At 43.8% G+C, this 25,617-nt stretch overlaps 2 protein-coding genes across 2 annotated transcripts in view; one reads left to right on the forward strand and one right to left on the reverse strand.

Moving 5' to 3' along the window:
* LOC111868007 (zinc finger protein OZF) overlaps positions 1–25,617 on the forward strand; it is a 51,611-nt gene that overhangs the window by 7,535 nt on the left and 18,459 nt on the right. The window lies entirely within an intron of this gene.
* On the reverse strand, positions 10,794–24,666 carry LOC111868009 (Krueppel-like factor 3). Its single transcript, XM_023858342.1, has 4 exons — positions 24,501–24,666; positions 13,683–13,919; positions 12,284–13,205; positions 10,794–11,874 (listed from the first exon to the last, which is right to left on the reverse strand). The coding sequence occupies exons 1-4, from the start codon at positions 24,558–24,560 to the stop codon at positions 11,573–11,575; spliced, it is 1,521 nt and encodes a 506-aa protein (XP_023714110.1). The 5' UTR covers positions 24,561–24,666; the 3' UTR covers positions 10,794–11,572.

Genomic DNA, 25,617 nt, shown 5'->3' on the forward strand with positions numbered 1-25,617 from the left:
GAGGTCTGATGACCTTCGAATGACAATGCAGCGCGGTAACACATCGCGTAGGGCGTAAGCAAGAACCGAATCTCTATAAAGCCACTCGCATGAGCTCCGGCAGCTTGACATCTGCCCACTTACAGCTTCTTGAAAAGCAACATCCAAGGAATTTTCCCGTAACCATAACATTCCCCTCATCTTCTCTGGAAAACTGGTTGCCACATCTGCTATACGTAGTATTAAGGGGGACCCTTTCTGAGGCTACCATAAGGGGACCGTTTCTGAGGCTACCATAACGAGGACCCTTTCTGATGTTACCACAACGGGGACCTTTCTGAGGCTAAAATAACGAGGACCCTTTCTGATGTTACCATAACGGGGACCTTTCTGAGGCTAAAATAACGAGGACCGTTTCTGAGGCTACCATAACGAGGACACTTTCTGAGATTACCATAAGGGGGACTTTTCTGAGGCTAAAATAACGAGGACCGTTTCTGAGGCTACCATAACGGGGACCGTTACTGATTCTGCCTCACCCGGGATAGTATATAAGGCTGCCACAGTGGTAACCGTTTCTGAATCGGATTTTCGACAACTGACTGTGTAAAACTGTAGATATAGATGACATTTGCTCCTGGTTTTGACTGCTGTAAATACGTCTGCGCTGGCGAGGACCAGCAGCAATTGTAAACGATCTACACGCCCTTTCGTTAGAGAAGGTGCCCCACATGAACAAGCCCGCAACTGTCTGACAGTCACAATAATCTGGTCTTGGGCCCTAGATGAGGCCTCGACACCGAAACAAACTGAGCGACTGACCATCGGTCGTAACATAACTTTGACTTTGATCGTGACTGAGACTACCATGACAGGGCCGTTTTGACGTTACAATAATGTGGACCTCTTCTGACGCTACCATGACGGAGACCGTAAGTTATACTCAAAGACTTTGTCTGGCCTGCTGTACCAGCCTCTAATCCTATAGATGATGATGATGATTGTAGAGCAATAGGTGGAATTAAATTGGCAGGGGGAACCGAAGTACTCGGAGAAAACCTAGCCCAGTGCCACTTTGTCCACCACAAATCCCTCATGACCTGACCTGGCATCGAACCTGGAATAACTGCCTGAGCTATGACACTGCCAAGAAAGGGAAGTTACAGACTTCCATCAGATGCTGATCCTCTTCTCTTAATATCTTTGTCCCACCTGCTCTAAATATGAAGTGGCGAGGCTCTTGGGTGAGTTTCATAGGCCCATGAAGTTTATTTCCCTCGACTTCCTTTGCCAAAGTACATGGACGCGTAGACAACGCTGAAATATTAGTTTTGTTTGAGGGTTACTTTATGACGCTGGCAGCAGGCGTACTGTGCAGTGTCATGCGGAACTTCACTGTCAAATTCTGGGTGTGTGTCGCCATTTTATTTCTTTCATTTATGTATCATGGTTACGAAAATACAACGCGCTGAAACACTGAACTGTTTTTATTTGGACAGCGATAATCTGGATTAGTGAAACAAAATGTAGCTCTCTGAAGGACAAGAAAAGAAGAAAGAATATTGGAACGCAAATAGATGGACAATTTTTAATGATATAAGTAGTGCTGATGAAAATAAATAAAATAAAATATCACTGTAGAGGCTTTATCTAAAAAACTATAAAAAAACTATATTTATTCATCGATAGAAGACTCAGAAGTTGTACGTGTTTTGTAACGTAATAATGCAGGTTTGAAGAAACTGTCTCAAATTCTGTCTTAAGAGACAAGTTATTCTTCTGCCTTCCTAAATGTCACGTTTCTTTAAATTATATGTACTCAACTGTGAATAGCAGTTTTCGTTTTTCATATTTCGATCCGGATTAACTGTAACCGGATTAGCGAGGGTTTACTGTAATAGTAAACAATAATAATAATAATTTTGATTTATTTCATTGTAATATTATAATAGTGGTTTCTAACTGCATTGATATCCTTCTGAAGATATGAAACATGTTAAGGAGAAAATATTAAAAAGGAGAAACAAAAGCTTCATCAGTCACACTGGACGGAATTAATTAAACTTTCATAATAATAATAACAATAAATGAATGTTTTACTCGAGCTCCTCGCTGCGGTGTCTATGAGCCTCACTTTCTGGGATCCCTGTAGGCTGGTACGGACGTTTCGTAAGAATGTACTGCCTTCATTCGTCATAGTGTAAGCCAAGCGCTTTCTGCTTGCTTGACTTGGTCGACCCTGAAAATTAATGCTGCACGTTGCTCCGAAACATCAGTAAACTATCAGACTGCACGGCGTCACATCCGGAAAGTAGTCTTCAATAAAACTTTAGTTTTAAGGTTTTGATGGTGGTCACTATTCGCGTTGTCTTCTTCTGAGTTGTGACCCCTGCATATCTTGTAGGTGGATACAAATGTTTCGGGGCTACATACTGAGTCCATCATCAGATTCGAATAATGTCATCGCTTGGATTATATATTTCGGTTTCCCTCTTGTTGTGAAACTATTTTGGTCCTGAAAATGGCAGTTTAACCGTTGTTGTAAGCTCGGCTCGGGTTCTATCTCCTCTCCTCTGAAGATGGAAGCAGCATGTTCGCCCAAAACATTGGTATTCGTCTACAGGACTACACGGTGTCCTGTCCTGCCCCAAGGACCACAATCTGAACAAAACCATTGTTATTGAGCAGGTGTGCATAGCGGTACCGCTCAGAGGCAAGTGGCAGTTAAAGCACTGCTCTGTTGTCCCGTCCACATTACTCGTGCTCGTGCGTCAGACGCTTACTGCTCCGAAGACATGCAAAGGCTTTGTGTGCAAACCAGTTTGGGCGTCCACGTCGTCAGCTCCAGATCCTGATTTTCCGGCAGCAGTAAGCTTCTGACGCACGAGCACGAGTAATTTGGACGCGCCTTTAGTAAGGTTNCCATCCGTCATCACCACTGGCTCCTGGGGGTTTTCGGTCTCCATATTCTGGTTTTGTGATGTGCACCACAGCAGAAATTTGAATAATGAAACAGCGCGGATAGCTCAGTCGGTATAGCGACGCGATGTATGTGTGTAAGGAGTGGGCCATAAAAACCCGCCCCCGCACTGCGACCTTCAATGATGTGTTGTGCTTCCCCTTGGATTAACTCTTTATAGCGACGGACTACGGGCTGGGCGCTTCGGTTCCCGGCAGGGGCAGGAGTTTTCCTCTTCTCCACAACGTCCAGGTTGGCTCTGGGTCTCACCCAACCTCCTATCCGAAGGGTATCTGGTTCTCTTTCCCGGAGAGTAAAGCGGCCAGGGCGTGAAGCTGACTACTCACCTCCGAGGTCAAGAATGGTGGGGCTATACCTCCACTCCCCCGTACTTCTTCATGGCATAGTGCTTAATTAATTATGCACAGGGACAGTTTTACCGTCATAGCTTACTTTCCTTGAAAAAATAAAAGGAGGTTTATGAGGTCACCTGGCTGTCTGTGTGTGTGTGTGTGTCTGTATCGCCCCTAATTCTCGAAAGTCGGTCGGTCGGGCAAATTGCTGTAGAGCCCCACCAGCACAGTCAGTCTTGGTTTCGGGACCTATGTCCATATTTTTGTTTTCGCCAGGACTTTCGCGTGTTTGGAAATGGGGTCTGACTACTACTGTTCACTCCCCCTCTACTGGGGTGACTCGAGCGGGCACTCACACTGAAGAGGTGCTACTTCAATTCCTGAAAGCCGGAAGTTGTCCTGTTTATACAAATCCGGGACGGACCGCAGAGCAAACACAGCCCCAACAGCTGGACGCGTCGTTTTCTCTGGGAATGAAGTGTTTCTAGTTTTCCTCAGTACAGGCAAGTGCCACCGACACTTCCTCAGTTTTCTGATTCATCGTACAATATCACCCTCCAATCCACTACAGCCGCAGTGGGCCTAGGCCTACCTCCATGAAGTTCTCCGTTCACTTCGGTTTTTCAAGATGTTACACGTACGGTAGGACTCCTTGGGCGAGTGATCAGCTCGTCGCAAGGCCTCTACCTGTAGACAAACACACAAAAACGCACACAAACATCCATTCCCTGAGTGGGATTCGAACCCACGATCTCGGCTTCCGAGCAAGAGAAGACACTGCATGCCTTAGACCGCTCGGCTACCGTGACCGGCAACCTCCAATCTTAGTTAATGCTAAACAGTTTTTGTAGTTCATGCAGAATGGTTAAATAACCCACGAACTTATCGACCTTGTATAAAATGTAAAAGGTAAAGCTATTCCTGTAACAGGCTGTGGAGGCCTATAGGGTTGTGAGACGTCGAGGCTCCCACATTTTCTAGACAATCGGCTCACAGATGGCGGTGAGGTTGTCAGCCTTACATGCCGGCCGCACCTTTACCCGCAGGAAGATTCCTGGTACTCATTTCTGTCAGAGGCTGAGTCGACCCCAGGGCCATAGTGCGTCTGGAAGGATTATTTCAATTGAAAAATCCGATGACCTCATCGAGAACGGAACCCGCGACTTTCCGGCTTGTAGCCACCGCATATTCTTAATACCGTGAGACCCATCTGAAGAGAGCAGATATTAGTACTTAGGCTGCGGCTCGGATTTTTGCAGAAAATTGATGACGCCTGGCAAACACATCTGCGAAACCTGCGCAGCTGATATTTTCGTAGCAGATGGAATTCGGGCCAGGGCGGAAATGTATACAACTGGAGATACAATAAAAATAAAACTATTCGGTTTAGTTCCAAAAACGACGGACCGTGACCTCGGAAATTCGTTCCCGTGACCTTGGCATGCAGCGCGTGACCGTACATTACTGCAGGCATGCGAGAGAATGGCAAGTGCTGGGAAATGAACTAGTTAACATTTCCCGCCCTTTTAAGTACAGTAAATAGGTAAAGCTATCCCTGTAACAGGCCTTGGAGGTTGTCAGCCTTACGCACCGACCGCACCTTTAACCCCAGGAAGATTCCTGGTACTCATTTCTGTCAGAGGCTGCGTCGACCCCAGTGCCATAGTGCGTCTGGAAGGATTATTTCAATTGAAAAATCCTATGACTTCATCGGGAATCGAACCCGCGACTTTCCGGCTTGTAGCATAATGCCTCAACTAACTACAGTATCTCGTGCCTCCTTTTGAAGTACAGTAAAAGGCAAAGTTTGTCTGTTTTCACAGTGCGCATCGTGTCGTGTTTGTGACATGATGCTCGAAAGCCGGAATTGTAAAGTCAGAATAGAAGTTCATTACTAGGCAACGGCTCGATAAACACATTCCCGCGTGACAAATACGCAAGCAACAATCGAGTAACTTCAGTTGCTATGCAACGGCGTTGTAAGCACACCTTCCCAATAATAGAGAGGCTGTGATTTCTACGTGGTCCGTGCAAATTTTTTATAAAGAAGAGTTAGTTGTGGTCGAGTCGAGTTTCGAGACGCCAGCCTGCCGGGATATGAACTTGGGAGCAGAGGAATTGAATTGAGTCGAGTCTTCGGAATTGGCAGTTGCACAATAATGGCCAGAAAGGAATTAGGCTGTGGAAAGAAAACTTCATGTGTGATCTGAAATGACAGTGAGGCTTATAAATCCGTTGCCAGGATACGATTAGTGAAGACAGAGAACCTTAGTGTGTGTGTAACGGTGAACTGTAAAGTATGTAGATCAGCGATAGTTCTATAATTGCTTGTAGTTCCGAGTTCTGTGAATAAAGTTTCAATAAATCCAATCATCCAATCCAAACCCCGTCTAATAGTCACTAAAACACATGACAATATATTGTTTAGATTACTTCAGGCGCTTGAAATTTCGCCAATCCATGAGGCAATATGGAAGTCTGTAGTTCTGTATGTGTTCAGAGCCTGGACAGAGGCACCCTCGAGGGACTGAGGGACAGCACCCATTTAACAGGAAACTGGGCGGATCCCAGAATTAATGTGGACGCTGTGGCGAAGAGCATAATCGCTGGGTCTGCGGAGAATCGAACCCCATCTGTTCATCTGTTCGTCGGGCAGTCTAGTCGCTGTACTCTTTGAACTGTCCCCGCACATCAGTTGAATTACAGCAAAACCTCGGTAGCTCGGAACAAAAGCCAGATGGGATCTTCTGAATTACTGAAAAGTGAGAACTATAGAATATGTAAATATGTCTATTGTCTCGTCACCAGAATGTAGGACAAAATCATGACACAAAGATACTTAACAGATACTTTGAAAATGTGACACAGTTCAGATATTTGGGAACGACGATAACAAAACAATTTTTTTTTCTTGTTGACATTGTTTACATTCCCTATAGAACGGACAGTGCTTTGTAAGATGAGGCACCGACTAAATAATTAACATTAATATTACTACGTCTACATCACGAGCCTCCAAAACAGTTTATTATATATACATAAAATATAGAATACTCCAATTTGTTCGTGGGAACGCAACAAAATCACAAAAACCAACGACTGACTCGGTGACGTAAAGCATCAATCGAAGAATTTTATTCTTGTTTTATACTATAACTTTTGTTTTATATAATCTGATTTATTGTATTTTTACGCCAATTAATATTATTGTATCCAATTTTATTAGTACTGCTGTTCAGTGCTTGTATATATGTTAGCCATGTATTTGCCTGATGATAGCTTTTAATCGCCGAAACATGTAGCAGAGCCAAAACTGGGCAGTGACCTTGATATAGTTGTGTTGTGACGGTCTTAATAAAGAAATTGTAAACCAATATTTGATTCAGGAGGAAATTAAGAGGAGATTGAATTAGGATAATGCTTACTACCATTCAGTCCAGAACCTTTTGTCTTCTCGTCTGCTGTCTAAAAATGTAAAAATTAGAATATACAAAACTATAACTTTGCCTGTGGGTCTGTATGGGTATGAAACTTGGTCTCTGACATTAAGGGAGGAACATAGACCGAGGGTGTTTGAGAACAGGGTGTTGAGGGGAATATTTGGACCGAAGAGAGATGAAGTGATGGGAGGTTGGAGAAAACTACATAATGAGGAGCTTCATAACTTGTACTTGATCAAGTCAAGGAGGATGAGATTGGTAAGGCATGTAGCACGAATGGAGAAGATGAATGCATATAGGACATTGGTGTCAAAGCCAGAATGAAAGAGACCACTAGGAAGACTTAAGCCTAAGTAGGAGGATAATATTAAGATGGATTTGAGAGGGATAGGACGGAATAGTATGGATTGGATTGATATAGCTCAGGATAGGGATCAGTGGAGGGCTCTTGTGAACACAGTAATGAACCTACTGGTTCCATAAAATGTTGGAAGTTCTTGAGTAGCTGCACAACTAGCGGCTTCTCAAGAACTGAGCTCCATGAATTTACTTAGTTATGTATGTAAATGTTTTCATGTCGTAGTCCCTAGAAACAAATTAATTTTGTTCACAATCCACCAACAGCTTACATGGTATTAAGCCACGAATAGCTTAAGACGAAGAGAAAAAAGGAAACTTTATGGGAATATCTACGTTCAAAACGAAAATGAATATAAAAAATTACCGAAAAAACTGCCATATCGGTAACGCTGTAGACTTGAATCCGGAAGGTTCTCAGTTCGAAGCTCGCCTAGGACACCTACTGTCCTGAGATTTTCGTGATCGTCCCCAATCCTTCCAAGCAAATGACAGGCAAATATCTTGACTAGGCTACGATCGCTTATTTTCAAATCCTTTTCAATTCATCTTTTATCTGCCTTCCTACCACCCGACGCTGTTCACTCGCAGTACTGAAGGCGTTGATAAATGATCCACAAGGAAATAGGAGAATTCAAATGAACAGCTGAAAGGAAGTGAGAAATGGTATCATTTAATTCTCGCTTAGGAGAAATGCCCATCCGTTCTGCATAAATAAAACAGAGGCAGTTCGAATTGTGTAGGGTCTCCGTTGCTGAAGTCTGGCAATTTGTTCTTATTTCTTGCCATGCCCGTGGAAGTTCATTCAAGACACTGTCTCTCAGTGTTTGGAGGTTGGGCAGCCCTAGTATAGGTTATGAAACGGGCCTACTTGCCCACTGTACGAAGGATCCTCCCCCGCGCCGAATAAATTCTAGCTGAAAGTAGAAACATGGGCGTGTGCGTAATGCTACATTATTTCTGTGTACTGCTGTCACGGTCGCTTCTGAGCCACGCGCGATCCTCCGTCCCTCGTTGGCCCTGATGCTCATTCACTGCAAGGCCAAATCTACTGGCAGAGCTAATCAGCGTTAGAGATGCTACACTCCACATAAGCCATTACTGAATAATGTTTCTTTATGAGCCGGTCAGAGTGGCCGGACCCTTTAAAGCCCAGTGGTCACTATATACTTGTATACCACCTACTTCAACATACTTCAGCTCTGCATTCTGCCCACACGGAGTGTATTTGTGGGTTCCGTGTGGTTCCCACAACAAACAGCAAACAGCATTGATCGGTTGGTAGTTGTTAAGGAGATGTAACATGTTTGCAGTGTAGGACAAGGCGAAGCCAGACATTTGTCTTCCTTTCCTCTTGTTCCCACTTTGGAGCATAGGGCTGATTTCAGTTTCATGATTATTTTACAGGCGGTAGGACTCCTTGGAGGGGTGATCAGCTCGTCGCAAGGCCTCTACCTAAACACAGGACAACACAAACACAGAATAAACGCATACACACACCAAACATCCATGCCTTGTGTGGGATTCGAACCCACGATCCCGTGTTTCCGAGCGACCGAAGATAGTACATGCCTTAGACCGCTAGACTACGGTGACCGGCGAAGCCAGACATGGAAAATACAAAAGGCTTATTAAACTTGGCGGTGGTCAAGCTTACGACCGTTCAGTTGACTAAACTGCCGTTGTAGCGCGTAAGATAGGCGTGATCTGCTCTGCAAAGCCAGTACTGAAAGAGGGCTTGTGTGTAGTGCAAAAGGAAGAATTTCCAGTCACATGCTATACGTACGGTACGTACACATCATGAAAGGCAAAGTGTATTCATAAGAGACGAACCCATCTTCTCGTCAGAAAGGATGATACATAAGGTCTATTATCGCAAGGGTTCAGCTGAAAAAATCTCTGGGCGTGAGCCTCAAGGGACTTGACGGTAAACTGCCAGTCGTAAAGTAACTTTGACTTTGACCTGTTGCCCTAAACAGCATTTACCGGTTGGTCTTCATAGCGGAGCCACCCGGCCTCCTATCGAATGGGTACCGGTGGCTCTTTCCTCGGGGGTAAAGAGGCAGGGGCGTGAAGCTGACCACACACCTCCAGCTAGTGCCGAAGTGAAGAAAATGTGGATCTATTTACCCACTGCCCCATACGCCTTCATGGCATAGCGCTTAATTAGTTAAGCACAGGGACAACTTTACGTGTTTCCTGAGAGATACGAACTGAATTTTTATATATTATTAGAATAAGTTCAGTCTTTGAGCTAGACACCCACTTCCTTCCATCTCTCTTTCAGTTCCTTACACGCTATCACAAAATTATCGGGCGATGTGTAGTCTGACACTGCCAGGTGATAAGGGAAGAAATTTAATGGGAAGCATACGAGTACCTGCTTCCTGTTTTAGAAGTCTCGGACTCATTTTTGAGCCCGCAGTCCTCGCTATATCGAGATTTTCGTAATTTTCCTCAGTCCCTCCAGTTAAGCCACAACTGACCCAGACAATTTGAAGCTGTGTAATCATGTACTTAAAGCGTCGTTCAGTGAACCATTCATAAATACGAGAATTTTCTATGGAGCAGCGGAATTTGGAATTATAGATCCTCCGAGGTAGCAGTCACTAAGCGTCAGAATTTTGGTAGCAGCCGGGACAGCTCAGTCGGTATAACGACCGGCTGAACAGTTAGGGTTCGATTCCTACCAGTGCAAGATCTTTGTTTTCTCCAAAACGTCCAGACCGACTCCAGGGCCCACCCAGCCTCCTGTACAATGGGTACCGGGAACTATTTCCCCGGGGTTAAAACGCCAGGGGCGTGAAACTGACTACTCACCTCCAACTAGAGCAGAGGTCAAGAAAAGGTGGAGCTATACGTCTTCATAACATATTTCGTCGGAAACACCGCCATCTTATTCTTCCAACATTTCATTTGGAAGCGTTCAACCCGTAACCGCCTGGTTCGGGCTTCAGAGGCTAGTTTCTACGTTGTGGTCGATATAACGGGCCTCTCTGCAGCGAGGAATTGTGTGGAGCTCTATCACGACCTCCTGGCAAACAGCCTGCACTGCCGCAAGTTGCCGTGTCATTGTTTTCAGTTCTATCTCTGTGCATACACACTTGGGAGGGAACCCTCGGTAGAAATCGATATAAATATAACGAATGGTAGAGGTCAGCACATGTGTATCACGTGCCCAATGTTTGCATTACACTTGTTGCCATACCAGTAGTTGTAGCTTTATGATGATTTATGATAAACGCACACACTTTCAACACGCTGAATTCTGCTTATGGGTTTCGAGGACACCACTACACAGTAATGGAGTAATGCAAAATGGCTCAAACAATGCTGCTTATAAACTCTCAATGTTTGGAACACGTGGCTGTGGAGCCAAAATCAAAATTTATTTTCTTTTTACCTTGGGATAAAAATGTGTTCTTAGTTTTTCACATTGTGTATGCACACTTGTTCTGGAATCTTGCTGTTACATAATATGATGAAAAAGTACATAAGCAGAATGCCTTTTTTTAGGTTTAGAGGCCACAAAACATTTTTATTTACATCCGGTGTGTCCCTTACTAAAAGTTTTTGAACCACTGTACCTAATACAATTCAGAATTTGTATGGTGCTAACTGTTTCATGTGAAGGATTTAGGGGTGGGGGACCTTGGCATGTTGAGGTTAAGATCTAGGTCACTTTTAATAAAGTAACAAAGACACTTAAAACATATATGATTTTACTATAATAATATATGATATACAATTGTTAAAGTGATAGCAATGCACAGATAAAAAGATATGATGAGAAATAACAACCTTCAGGTTTCATGAAAAGATTTCTAGAAGCAATTTGTTTTTCCTTTATCTCTTACTGGTCATGGTTAATACAAATATAAAGCTCAGTTGATTGGTAGTAATAAATTATTTTCTACTTAACTGCACAATTACTATATACATCACAGATTTGTATTAAAACAAATTAAAAAAACCCTGAAAATTGCTTAGTGCTCAATCAGTCTTGGTACACGCATACATCTCCGTTATGACCCAACATCTGCAAGCAAACATGAACTCCACCCCTGCTGGCAATTACCCCTTTCATCATTTGTGAATATAAAATCAAAACCCCCTACAACTGACAAGGCTCAGATGTGCTCAGCTACCTTTGCTGACACCCAACCAACACTGAATAGAGAAGAAATTAGAACTTTGGAATGTGTTTCACTTTGAAAAAGAATAAGAAAGAATGCTTGATTACATTAAAAGAACACCACATCAATGCACTCAAATTCCTCAAAAACCACAAGCAATATATGTTTAAATTTAAAACGTAAATCCAAACTACCAAATGATAAATCTACGATAGAGTACAGCCACATTAAAACAGAAAAGTTGATAAACAACTTCTCAGCTAAGGGCCCAGTAATGAAAATCCAGACCCCAATGGGCAAATAGCAAGCAAATATGATAAAGTAAGAGAAACTTTGATAGCACTGGTGTTACATAGGCTGGGTGTTTTGAGACATGGGGCAAAGGGGTATTACAGTTGGCTGGGGCAGCACTAAGCTGAGCTGCAGGGGTTGTGGTGGTAGCTGCAGGGGGCCCCGAGTTCTGGGACCTGCTTCACGAGCATGCCGTTTCACATGCTTCGCCAGGTGGTCAGAGCGCATGAAGCGGCGTGCGCACACACTGCAGCCAAACTTCTTCTCACCGGTATGCGTACGCTTATGACGGGAGAGTTCGTCAGAACGTGAGAACCGGCGCCCGCACCGGTCCCACTGACATGCAAATGGCTTCTCTCCTGCAGAGAAGAGGTTAAACACACATCAGTACATACAGCATATCAGAGCTTTGTTAAGTGCACAACATTTTCTACTTATGTTCGTAATACATTGACCACCAATAATACTGGAGGACATGTGTGAAGTCATGTCACCAACCACATCATCTGGCATCTGCAAATATATGCCCATACAGTGACTGGTTCATGATTTGAAATTAAGAGAGACAATGTACATGCAGGTGGTTAAATGATCATGTAAATGAAGAACCTCTGAATCGTGTTGCTACAAACTGAGCTTTCTGCTGATGACTGAATGCTGTGTTCTAGTCATTCTACCTCACTTAAAAATTAAGAAAAGCACATTTCTATTTTGAATGTGCCAAACCATGCCAAAAACCTTGAAACAAAATGTGCTTTGCACACTTACCTGTATGGGTTCGCATGTGAGCCTTAAGATGTGATGATTTGAAGTAGTTTTTCCCACATCCTGGATAGTCACATTCATACACACGTCGCCGGGAATCCACACCTGGTGGCGACTCTTTGTTTTGCTGCTGTGCTGCCGCAAACAGGACGATGCTGGTTGCAGAACAGAGCTTTGCGTCTTGCTGTGTTTGTGGCGTCAACACAATGTGGGTTACAGATGTCTGAGGAGATGCAGGCACTTGCTGGGAAGTGGCAGCTGTCACGGGAATGAGTGTCCCGCCCGTCAATATCACAGCTTGGGTGGTGTTCTTCTCAGAACCCTGCTTTACATTATTGGTGGTGCAGGGAACAGACACCAGGGGGAAGACAGGGCGGGGCGGTGGTGGAGCAACAGCCAGTTTTGGAGCAATGGCCACTGGAGGATTGTTCTGACTAATACTGGGAGCAAACGAATGATGAGAGAGATTCATCTGAGATCGAAGGATACCCTGAGCATTTGGTGGTGATGATGGAAATGACAGAGATGATGATGAAGCAGGTACAGTGTGTGCGCTCTTGTTAAGGATATCGCTGCCCTCTCGGTTCGTGTCCTTGCTGTTCACAAAGATCAGCTCCTTCTTAGTGCTCATTTTGTATTTGAGGCTCTTCAGTATATTGCCCTCACACGGCTCTGGGGATGATGCTCTCTCCACAGTACATGCCCCACATTCCATCTGCATTACCTCTGCTCCCTTCTGCATGCCCTCTTCTTGGCCACACTTCTTGCACTCTTGATTTACTTCTTCCGCCACATCTACTCTCCCAGTATATGGTGAGAATGTCCCATCTTTGTTGACCTTCATGATAACAGAGACTGGCATGGATGTCACTGGTGCAACAGCATCTGGACTGGGTGTTCTTGGTGGAGTGCTGGCATGTGACAACTGTAAAGAGACATTAATAAGCTACTTGCAATTGTGAATCTTCCTTCATATCTACTGAGAACAATTTGCGTTTTGTTTCATGAGGATAAAGAAGAACTGCTGTCACTAATAATGCAGGACACCCAGATTCTGCCTCAAAAATAATAATAAACAAATAAATAAAAGTTAAAAAACAGAAACCTGTGAAGACTGTTTCAATTGGGAGCTCTCGAGGAAGAAAGAAGTATATGGGTAAACTGCGTATTCACAAAAAATTGAGATTTTTTTGTAGGACACCCAGATTCTCTCTTAAAATTAATAATAAACAAATAAGGTTTAAAAAAGCAGACATCTCTGAAGACTGTTTCGATCGAGAGATCTGAAGAGAAAAAAAAAAGTATTTGGGTTCAGGAAAACTGTAATCACAAAAACATAGAGATTTTTTTCTTATGCCATCCAATTTCCTTCCTTGCCCAGTTTTTTTTAATAACAACTTACCCGATGAAGCTGGTAATCTCCGGTGCTTGGCTGGCTGCATGCACGTTTTCTCACTGGCAAGTCTGCTATGGTATCCTCGCTCTCTGAGTCAGATGGCTGAGGTGTGGTAATGCCTGACGGCAGCAGGATCTTCTCACTGTAATAGTTACTGTTAAGCTTCCTTTTATTACCAACTTCACTTTCATTGTTGAATGGTAGCAATGCCTTTACAGCATATAGATCCACTGTGCTGTATTCCTGCAAAACGAAAGAAAGTTTCCATCAATATTTATCTCAATACTTCCATGACATTCCCTTTCAGATATTCTCTCTGGGATGCTCATAAAAAGTAAAGCTGTCCATGTGTTTTAATTAACCACTACCCCACAAAAACGTTAGGGTAAAAGAGGTACAAGTAGATTCTAAAGGGTTCTGACGATGGGTTTTTGAACTCTGTCCATCATCTAGTATTCTAGAATCCAGAAGACACGTTTCGGAAACTGGATCTGATTTTGTCCTCATGTGGGTGGGGGGCACCTACTCTGTTGGGTCTCTTGGAAAGAGCTAACCTCAATCACTGGACAACCCAATAGCGGAAGTCATTACATGTCTTCACAAATTTTGCAGATTTATTCTATGCACTGGTGTTCATGCATCGGTTTGTTGCCTATGTCTGTAGCATCTTCTGTTATCTCCCTCCAAGTTGGCCTGGTCTCGGGTAATTATATATAGCTGTAGTGAATCTGACAGGGGTTGTTTTGGGAAAGGACAGGCCCATCCTCTAGCCAGAGAGAGCACTCCACATCAACAAACCCGCAACTGTCTGACAGGAATAAAAATCTGGTCTTAAGCCGCAGATGGGTGCTTTATTCCAAGATAGACTGGCCGACTGCCAGTGACTGAGCTTAGCTCTTTCTGAGGGGCCCAACAGAGGTGTCTCCCTCCTCCCCTGAGGATGGAAACAGTCCAAACCCCCAGTAATTCTGAAAAGAGGTACAGCTCCATACATTCTTAATTTTGACACTAGATGAGGTGAGTGGTCGACTTCACTCCCTGGCTTTTTTAAGATGTGTGGTACCCGAAGCACAACAGACCACTATAGGTAGTGGTGCAAGGGCCGAGAAGGCCTACTCCTCATACATTCATGTGTGGTACCCACTAGATATGGGGCTGAGTGGACACCGAAGCGAGTCTGGACATACCACGTAAAGGAAAAATGAAAACATCCCTGGTCCATGCTAGGAATTCAACCGTAATTCCCCATTCATCGAGCCTGTAGTCGTACTTTCACGTGTATGAGTAACTCTCGACAGGGTTTTGGATTGGACACTGGGTTTACCGACCACTTATAGATTGTAACTACAACTGTAACAGTCTCACCAAATTACAAACTCCAAATATCACCGTACCTACAGCACACATAAATCTTTGTCTTCAATAGACGTTTCCTGGCAACGGCTTCTTACAGTATATTCTTCGGCGTCTGTGCTAACTGCACCGCATAAGTCTTCCCGTCACAGACTCCCTTACAATTCCCTCAGTGCTTCAACTGACTAACTCTTAGGCTGGTGGCCATTTCACACCAACCTCCTAGTCTCGTCTTCATAGCCTTTCTTTCAACTGACTGTAGCGGTTTACTGCCAATCAGTTCGTCTTGGCGACAAGCCCCTTGACACTCACGACCAGTAATTTTATTTTCCAACTGAACACTTGTGGTTATAGTCCTCATGTAACATCCTCTCTGATGAGAGGATGAGTCTGTTGTTTACAACTGTTGTGGGTCCTCGCAAGCGCAGTCATTCTCAGGTCGAAGTCCCACAGCACCGATTATCACATTTTATTGTCTCAGATTCAAGACTCCCCAACCTGGAGGGCCAGGTCCCCGTATTTATATCCCCCAGGAACCTGATACAAACAGGCGTATCAAAAAAGACAATACATGTGGCATAGGAGGATAAAATAAACTACTTCAATCAGAAACACAGTAAATACTAAAACACCGATCGCAGTAGCGCAATTTCTCCGAAGTTCGACGCACCTGATGATGGCCAAGTAGGTCGAAAGACGTAGTGCAGTGACGAATTAAATAGGATTTAATTATAAATCTTGACATTGTTGCATCTGTGAATGGTAAAAAAATTGAAAATGCCATTTTGTGTCTTCGCATTACAAACACGAACTGGGGATGCTACAACGGTACAACTTTCATGCCATACACGTATTTTGTGAAAATCGGTCATAGTAGACTCTATCTTTTTAAAGGAAATCAAACATAATATACAGGTGGGCTCTAAATTAATAATTTAGAATCACCCTGTATATAATCTACTGAATTAGATATTCCATTTCTATGTGAAGGGTAGGTAATCGCTACTTAGCGATGCAGACCATTACGTAACAGTTACCAGATTAAATATTCAACACACTTCCTAAAGTTGGTCACGCAAGACATAATGTAAGCTAGTTCACAGAAAAGATGGAGTTTATGTAAGGTGCTGGTTATTAACAGAACACACATGTATATCTTAATTGTGTATACTTAAACTCTGTTCCTGATCAGACAAACAGACCTCAGCAGCCATGATCTATAGTTTAAGGCTTTTAAAGGGCGAAATCTGAACAAAACTGAAATACTTGTATACTGTCACGTAATGTGTGACTATAGACGGGGTTTGGATTGGTAATTGGATTTACTGAACACTTACAGGTCGTAATTACAATTAACTAAAACACTATCGCTATTTCCACACTCTACAGTTCACTAGAGCACAGAGTCTAGCGTTCTCAGTTTGTTACTAGACGTTTCCTGTTAAGGGCTCCAACAGTGGCTATTCCTCTGCCTCCGGGCTCAAGTTCTCTCTTCACAGACTCCCGTACAGAACTGACTAGCAACTATGGTCAGTCAGTCTGTCTGTCTGTCCGTCCGTCCGTCCGTCTTGGTGTCGAGCCTCATCAGGGGCTCATGACCAGATATTATTTTGTTTTGACAGTTACTGTCCTGTCCATGTGGGGAGCTCTCTCTGACAACAGGACGGGTCTGACGTTTGCTACAGTCACAGTTAGCAGTAAGTCACTGTCAGTATGTACTATATATTTCCATTTTACATGTTATTAAAAGTACGTATATACAAGGCCTCTGTCAGTCCAGGTTTAGTACGGCACATCATGCCCTATCTTCAATAGCTTCCTCTACAGCGGCAGTCCAATCACTTCAACGGTTGTATGCTTGACCGTCACCAAGTTTCTTGTCCCTTGTTTATGACATCTCGGCACGGTTCACATAGAGAACACAGTTCTATCGTTATACAAGCGCGTTTGCCGCGCCGTTGCGTAACAACGGTGGCTGTTTACAGAGCCATCGCTTAGCAACGAGAAACGGCCCTGGTACATCCGCCCATCTCGCGGTCCTTGAGTAGCAACGGCTCTACACGATACAACAAGAATGGCGATTGAGTGCAGTGCTTACAGTCCGTTTGTTCCGGGCATTTTTCAATCCCTCAGATTGAAGAGAAGTGTATAACGAATTGGGGAGTACGTGGAAGAGGCAGTCGTGGCTGGAGATTTATAATTACCTTCCTCGACCTGTTTTATGGGAAATGCTCAGAAATTTAAAAATTCGCTATATTATTCAAGGATCTGCCTGGGAAGATCCGAGATTGGAACCTGTGACTTCACGAGTACGAATCATCTAATTGCTAATTACAGTCAGGGCTGTGGACTAGCCAGAGCGGTCCAGGGCGGCATCCATTTAAAGACGCCTGTATAAGGAAGTTTCTACAGTTTAATTTCCGACCTCTGAGGTGGACGCGCACGCGCATTCCACTGGCTGTTTGTCGTTCGGTTCTGCATTCAAATGAGTAAAGCTATCGTTAGGTAAGAAGAACGGCTTCGTATTATGATTTGTATTCATACGGGGAAATGTGTACCGGACCGCTGTGGTACTACGCCCCTGTCTCAAGTACGTAGCACTTAACCGCGATGGTTCGTGCGTCAAGCAGGCAGAATACTAATGCAATTTGATTCAAATTATCCTCTGCAAATAAACCAGTGGAGGGCTCTTGTGAACCTAGTAATGAACCTTCGGGTTCAACAAAGTATAGCCACATCAACATAACTGGCTACATAATCTGGACGATCTGGACGAAAAAGTGGGGGCGAGGAGTTACCTCCTAAATACTGGTGATGCCTGTCGGTAAATATTCTTGACATAAGACCGTGTCTGGTCTTCCCTGCCAAGCTTCGCCACCGGACTATCTGTTGAAAGAGGCAAAAAGCTGAATGCAGTGAAATGTGTTTGCACAGAAAACCGTACAATACTCCCTCAAATTATTTTGTAAATATTTTGTAGGTATGGACGCTGTGAAAGTCCATTCTTTCAACTACAAACCTCGGCATGCTAAATCTGACGCTATCTATCGACAGAAATACTGTACTAAATCATTGCCATTAAGCCGATCTCGTACGCGGTGCTCATCTAAACGGCCGTAACATAAACGCGAGGTGAAGACGAGAAAACAATCGAATCTTAGCCAGAGATGGAGGAAAATTTGTTTCGTATTCTGATAGCGTTAACCCCTTTCCTCACCTGATTTTCTTCTATTTATTTATTTTTTTTGGGGGGGGGAGGACACAGAAACCACTTCTGGTGAGATAATGTACGAATGAGCTTTAAAAAAATGACTACAGTAATCCCTCGCCAACTGGAGAGTTAAGGATCTGCGGTTTTCCATTTCTTTCGTTTTGCCAATTGCAGTACTTGGTATCGCGTGTCTGCTGCGTCTTTTGTTGCCACTTCCATATGCTGTGTGATCTTCTGAAAGATACCCAGAACTCGTTGGGCCGTTCAGGTTGGAAACAGGATCCTCACTTTTAACTCGCACCCTACCGATTCGAACTGTGTCCAGGGCCGGATGTAAAGGGATGCGACCGAGGCGGTCGTGTCGGGGCCTCCACATATGTCAGACAGAATCCAAATATTTTATTGAATCGTTTGCTTCTCTAAAGTCACGAAAATGTGATTTGTATTTCTTAGTTATTATAAGAAATAAGAACACGGACATAACTGAAATTTGTTACTGATAGGGGGGCCTCGGGCACCCAGAATCGCCGTAAACTGGCCTTGGTCTTGCCGAACCAACAGCCCATACGCATTACACTTTCTCTTCATTGCTGCTCCGATAAACAGTTGAACAGCTACCACGAGGCGAGCTTATGCGTAATTAATGGCTAATGTGCCTATAATTTTGTATGGTTTAGTTGGTTTTAGACTTGTTTAGACTTCAGCTCCATTAAGTGCTAACAACGGCGCAGTTCCCATAAACCAAAATATCCCACAAGGCCTTGGTCTTTTCTTAGCATAAGTGTTTTAAGGTACGTAAACACATTTGCTGGTGAGGAATTTCTGTAGCTTGTGCTTGGTACACCCTGAAACAGTTAAACAAATTTCTGGATCTTTTGCGGGGGGTGGGGTGGGCTAAAATTGTAAAATGCACGATGAAACTCATTCTGTTTTCAAGTCATAGAGGCGTTCAAGGACACTTCCAATTACTGAACGTATTCTATATCAGTGAAAATACACCTACGGGCAGGAAACAGCCTGTCAGCGTGACCGTGACCCATAAATAAATACTGTTAAATGCACATTTTCATTGGTTTTAAATTGAGGTGATGGCTCTACATAAAAATATACTAATTATATTGTATAAGTTGGATACATTCAACTGCTTCAAGAAGCATTTAGAGAGATATCTGTGGTCTTCGAGCACCCATGTTCAAAACATTTGCTAACCATGCTGAAGCATCATCGATCAGGACAAAGAACTGTTCAAAGCATTTGCTGATCATTCTGAAGCATCATCGACCAGGACAAAGCACTGTTCAAAGCATCTGCTGATCATTCTGAAGCATCATCGACCAGGACAAAGCACTGTTCAAAGCATCTGCTGATCATTCTGAGGCGTCATCGATCAGGACAAAGCACTGTTCAACACATCTTCTAATCATTTTGAAGCATCATCGATCAGGACAAAGCACTGTTCAAAGCATTTGCTAAACGTTTTGAAACATCAAGTAAAGACCCTCAACCTACTTTCCTGCTGGAATTAATTGATGTACACTGCGATAACGTTCCGTTCTCTTCATCCATCCTTGGATTATTTACACACATTCTAGTTCTTTTAAATTTTTCTAACACATTTTTATAGGTTGGAGAAGAGAGCATAATGAGGAGCTTCACAAGTTGTACTCTCTGCCAAGTATAATTGGAAAAATCAAGTGCAATAAGATGGCAGGACACGCTGCACGCACGAAGAGAAGAGGAACGCATATTGACATACTGAGTTCTGCTGTGAGGGCCAGAAGGAAAGAGACCACTAAGAAGACCTAGACGCAAGTGGGAGAATATTAAGATGAATCTCAGATAGGATGGGCTGTTATTGACTGGATTTTTTTAATTCCAATAGTGGGGGGTGGAGTCCAGTTGGGTCTACTCGGTACGGCGGCCACTGATTAGCCTATTGCACCTGCCCTAGGTTATTATGGTGATGGACAATTTGGTGGAATGAAGATTGGAAAGGGAAAGCGAAGTACTCGGAGAAAACCTACCCCAGCGCCACTTTGTCCGCCACAAATCCCACTTGACCAAACCCGAGTTTGAACCCAGGCCACTGCGGTGGGAAGCCAGCGACTAACCGCTTGAGCTATGGCGAGGCCACTGTGGACTGGATTGATCTGGCTCAGGATATGGACCAATGGAATGCTCTTGTGAACAAGGTAATAAACCTTCGAGTTCCAAGACACGCTGGTAAATTATGTAGCTGCGCAACTAGCGGCTTATCAAGAAGGGCTCAGCTCCACAGACAACTGGGACTAGTTAGACAAACAGAGCTGTGAGGGAGATTGAAAGAATAATAGAAATCTGCCACAACAGTCGGAGTCAACATTCAAATAAGGGGGGACGGGAGGGACGTAGACCACAAACTAAGCATAACAACAAAGGAACTCCAATTCCACAGATCCCCCGGCAAGAGAATAAGTATACATAGTCGGCATCCCTTGTAAACATAAATAGGGTAAAGTACCACGGTAGCAACAAGAACACATAACAAACTAGGCCTAACGGACCTAATGACGGCACACAACAAACGACGCGACAGCATCACATCACGTAGAAATTTTGCGTTAACAAGGCGATGTATAGACGTGTAAGGTAATGGTATAAAGTTTCCCCAGTGCTTAAGTAAGCACTACGCCATAAAGGCGCATGGGAGAGTGGATATATAGATCCACATTTTCTTGACCTCGGCACTAATTGGAGTGGTCAGCTTCACGCCCCAGCCGCTTTACTGCCGGGGAAAGAGCCCCCGTTCCCATTTGATAGGAAGTTGGGCGGACCCCAGAGCTGGTCTGGACGACGTGGAGAAAATTCTTCACCCTACCGGCACTCGAACTCCGACCGCTCGGTCGTCTACCCCATAGCTAGTCCCTATACCGACTACGCTAATACTAATTAATTGTCACATTACATTTTAATTAGCTTATTTTATTTTTAAATTAATCTAAAAGTTAATGTTATGAATTTTAAACTAATCAGTATATCCCTACACAGCTAAATAAGTGATACTGTGCATAAAACAATACGGATCGATCATAACAATGGACAAAATTGTAATATATGAACCCATATACAAATTACAAACGCAATAATTTAGGTCTGCACAACGTATCGCCTCATGATGGCTTCACGGAAAGCCAAAACATATGGCGAAATTATGCTTTATCCAAAAGAAACGGATAATGCGATAAAGTGTGAGCGAATTGTTTGGCAGATCTGTCATGTCGACGGCAAAACCAACATAGGTAATTAATAATTAATGAATAGTTAATTAGTTAATACACTTTTACAGAGCAGTTCCCACATCCCTACTAACAACAAGAAACAGAAATTTAGAAGCTGTGTGCGGTCGGCTGGCAAGACAGTGTGGCCCTTTTAAGGAAAAACGTGGTACACCACAAAACTTACGTTAAGCCCTAAATTAATACACATAACAGTAAATGTTGAAACGTCACCATTCACTGTTGTTAACGTGTATCTATGACGTCTTTTGTTACTTCTGGTACTGCCTTGGTAACCCTGCGGGTAATGGTACCAGTTTCAGAAACGCTGTGACTGCGTATTCGTATTAGGTGTGGTACTCAACGTTACCACCCACACGCGTGCAAGTTATAAAGGTGGTATTCTGGGGGGCAGGTGGTGTTTTGAAAACAGTCGACAAAAAACGTATGTACATTACATGGTCTGGATTATAGTTGTGACAAAGGTTAATCCATCACCTAACATTAAATCATAAAACCCGAGATTTTTTATCCGGGATTGGGGAGCCAGAAAATGTCCTTACAAACTTGGGTTTAAGATGTCTGTGTTTATGTCCACCCAGAGAATGGGTTCCCTAACCAAGATCCGAGAACAGAACTTTGAATAAGGATATTCCGAGGAGCCCTGAACCCCCCAAACAATTCACCGACCTTGATGACTAAGGTAAACTCAAAGGTAAATCTTCCCCAGTGCTTAACTAATTAAGCACTCCGCCATTAAGACGTATGGAGAAGTGGAGGTATCGATCCACCATTCTAAATCACGACAAGAGATGCTAAGTGGTCAGCTTGGCCCCACGGCTGCTTTGCCCTCGGGGAATCAGACGCCGATAACGATTGGAAATGATGCTGGCTGGGTCCCAGAGACTGTCTGGCCACTGAAGGGTACATAAGTAACCCCCCCTCCCGGGGAGTCGAACCCTGAATCCTCAACTGTCCAGTCTGTAGCCCGTCACTATGCTAAAAAATAATAATAATAATAAAAATTCTAAGTTTAAACGCATATTATTAATATTCGGCGGATTTCATGTTGCCGGTCACTGCGGCCGCGTGGTCTAAGGCATGAACGGTCTTCGCTCGTTCGAATTCTGGGATAGTGGGTTCGAATCCCAATCAAGGCATGGATGTCTGTGTGTAGGTAGTGGCCTTGCGACGCGCTGATCCCCCGTCCAACATGTGTGTAGAGACTGAGCGGCCAAGGTCCAACAAGAGGACTCTAGAGCCACAGATAGATGTTCCATTTTGTTTTTCCAAATATCCGGCGGGCCCCAAGCCTGGTTTGCCGGCCCGGCGGCACCCATTGTTTTCACTCTTTCCATGTTTCGCGAATGGGGGAGCGATCCAACCGTAACCCCCTCCACCCAATCCTTAAATGCGACTCTGCTTGTAGTGAAAGCACCGAACTAGAATAAATTACGATGTCCGTTTCAAGCCAGCTGATACCTAACTACATGGGTCTCAGTCCTTGTGAAGCCGTCAGTCGCTCAGCTACTCAAGAATTTACAAACATTTTATGACATTCGATGGTTCATTACCGTGTTCGCAAGAGCCTTGCACTGGTCTCTATTATAAGCCAGATGAATCCAGTCCATACCTCACCGCCATCTTTGAGCCGATTGTCTAGATAATGTGGGACCCTCAACGTCTCACAACCCTATGGGCCTTCACGGCCTGTTACAGGGATAGCTTTACTTACTTTACCACCTCATCATACCTAAGATCCATTTTAATATTATCCTCTCCACTACGTCTGTGTCTTCCTAATGGTCTCCTTCCTTCTAAATTTCTTACCAAAATCCTATATGCATTCCCTTTTCTCCCCACGCCTGCTACATGCCATGCCCATCTCATCCTCCTTGACTACATCATTCTAATTACACTTGGCGAAGTGTACAAGCTATGAAGCTCCTCATTGTGCAGTTTTCTCCAATCTCCTATCACTTCAGCCCTCTTCAGTTCAAATATTCTCCTCGGCACCCTGTTCCCAAACACCTTCAGTCTATGTTCCTCACTTAATGTCAGAGAAAAAGTTCCAAAACCATACCGAACCATAAGCAAAATTACAGTTTTGTATATTTTGATTTTTACGTTTTTAGACTGCAGACGAGAAGACAAAAGGTTCTGGGCCGAATGGTAGCAAGCATTACTCTAATTCAGTCTCCTATTGGAGTCCTCATGAATCAACACATATTTAGTTTGGTTCTGGACCGCTTCGTATTAAGAGTCAAGCAGAGCGTCTGTTTTTCTTTATTGTATTTACGTTATCTTCCAACAGATTTACATGAACATACACTAGAAAGCCATACGTGTTCCTAATTCTGTTTGTGTACTCCGCAAACATGCGTGACCCCTGCTTTTTTTTTTTTTTTTTTGCGCAGAAACAAGTAGGAATTCCCCTGGCAGTGGGTGAAGTAGGTGGTTAGCCCTCCCCCTCCCAGCTGTTCACGTGAACATCAGCTGTCGGATTCGTGCAGCTATCGTGACCCAGCTATGACCATTGACGCAACAAGCATCTAAAAGTGTTGCTACTGTACACATATGAACTGGAAAGGGTCCCTGCAGACATTAGGCACTTATCTGAATCTTCAGACAAAAGATACGTAAATGGCATTTAACTTTTGCTCGCTGTCAACATATTATGGGTTTGATCTCCACAAAACCATATCGATTTATCATCTACTGCATTTCATGAATACACACGGCTCATTCGAAACAGTCAAAACAAACCACTGCAGAAGTGGTGACGATAAAAGCATTATTATTAATATCTATGCAAATTAATGAGTTGTTTATCCAGTTACGTTGTTAGTGAAGCCCCCAAAACTCACAAAGCCTACTTCTATGATTGAACCTCAGTCTCCAGCATTTCATACCACGCTAGATTAATGAATTATTATAATTCACTAGTCTTGACCTCCACTTCTGAGGCAACGGAGCATAGCAATGTCGCTGGGCTTTTGTACTTACTGAGGCTCGCGGTGGCGGGGTGGTTGGTGGTGACAGCATTGCTGCTGTTGGCCTGTCCATTTATCCTGCACCTTAATAAATCGATGTTTCCTCTTTGTTCACTTCACCTTTAGATCATACACGAAACTGAGTGAACTTCTGCCAATCCAAACTGTATTATTATGTACAATCCATGGGGTGTGCTGGGGGTCTCGACATATTCACGCCGTCTCGTATTGGGGCGGGAGTGTGCAACCAATGGAAAGAGGGGGCTCGACGTGGGTAGCCAATGAGAACACAGCTATCAGGCGGTTAGCGCGTGATCACCCTCATGGTGTTCACGTGTACAAGAGCTGACTGGAACCAGCGGAGACCGTGATTATGACGTCAGGAGGGCCGAGCCCTGACGTCACCAAATCGTCATATCGATTGTTTGGGATACTGCAGTGTGTACAACTGCGTCACAATATTTCATTTTCGCTAGAAAAGTGTGCCCTTGTAATTCTTTATAGTATAAGTGGGAATATAGATGAAATGATGAGCCCAGATGTTTCGAATAGCACAGTAGATCTAGTCGGATACAAACTGTTTTTGATTTATTTGCAAGTTCTTGAGACCTGTGTGGTACACGTCACGCGCAAGTCGCGCACGAGGACCATTAAGCCAACTCCGTAAGTGTTTGTGTTGGTAATCGTGATAATGGGGAATCCGTATTGTCTCTAACGTCACAGGCAGCGAACTGAACAGAATATTTCTCTTCGTCTGCCTTTGCAAAGTTTAAGCCTTCTAGACCCTTTCTAAGGTTAAAATATCAGTTCAAACTATCTCGACCTTGGTCTTCTTAAATCTCTTTTTGGTATCCATTGTCTGGCATCCAGTGAAAATGGTTTCTCCACGTTTCATAATCTTACATATTGTCGTCTGCAAATTTTAACAACCTCACGTATAGTTCCTGGGAGCCGGGATAGCGCAGTTAGCACAGCGGGTGGCTACGGGCTTGACAACTGAGGGGTTGGAGTTCGAGTCCCGGTAGGGTCAAGAATTTTCTCCACGTCTTCCAGACCGGCTCTGGGGTCCACCCAACCTCCCTTCCAATGGGTACCGGGGGCTCTTTCCCCGGGAGTAAAGCGGCCGGGGC

Source organism: Cryptotermes secundus, unplaced genomic scaffold, assembly GCF_002891405.2.
Source record: "Cryptotermes secundus unplaced genomic scaffold, Csec_1.0 scaffold508, whole genome shotgun sequence".
Lineage (NCBI taxonomy): Eukaryota > Metazoa > Arthropoda > Insecta > Blattodea > Kalotermitidae > Cryptotermes > Cryptotermes secundus.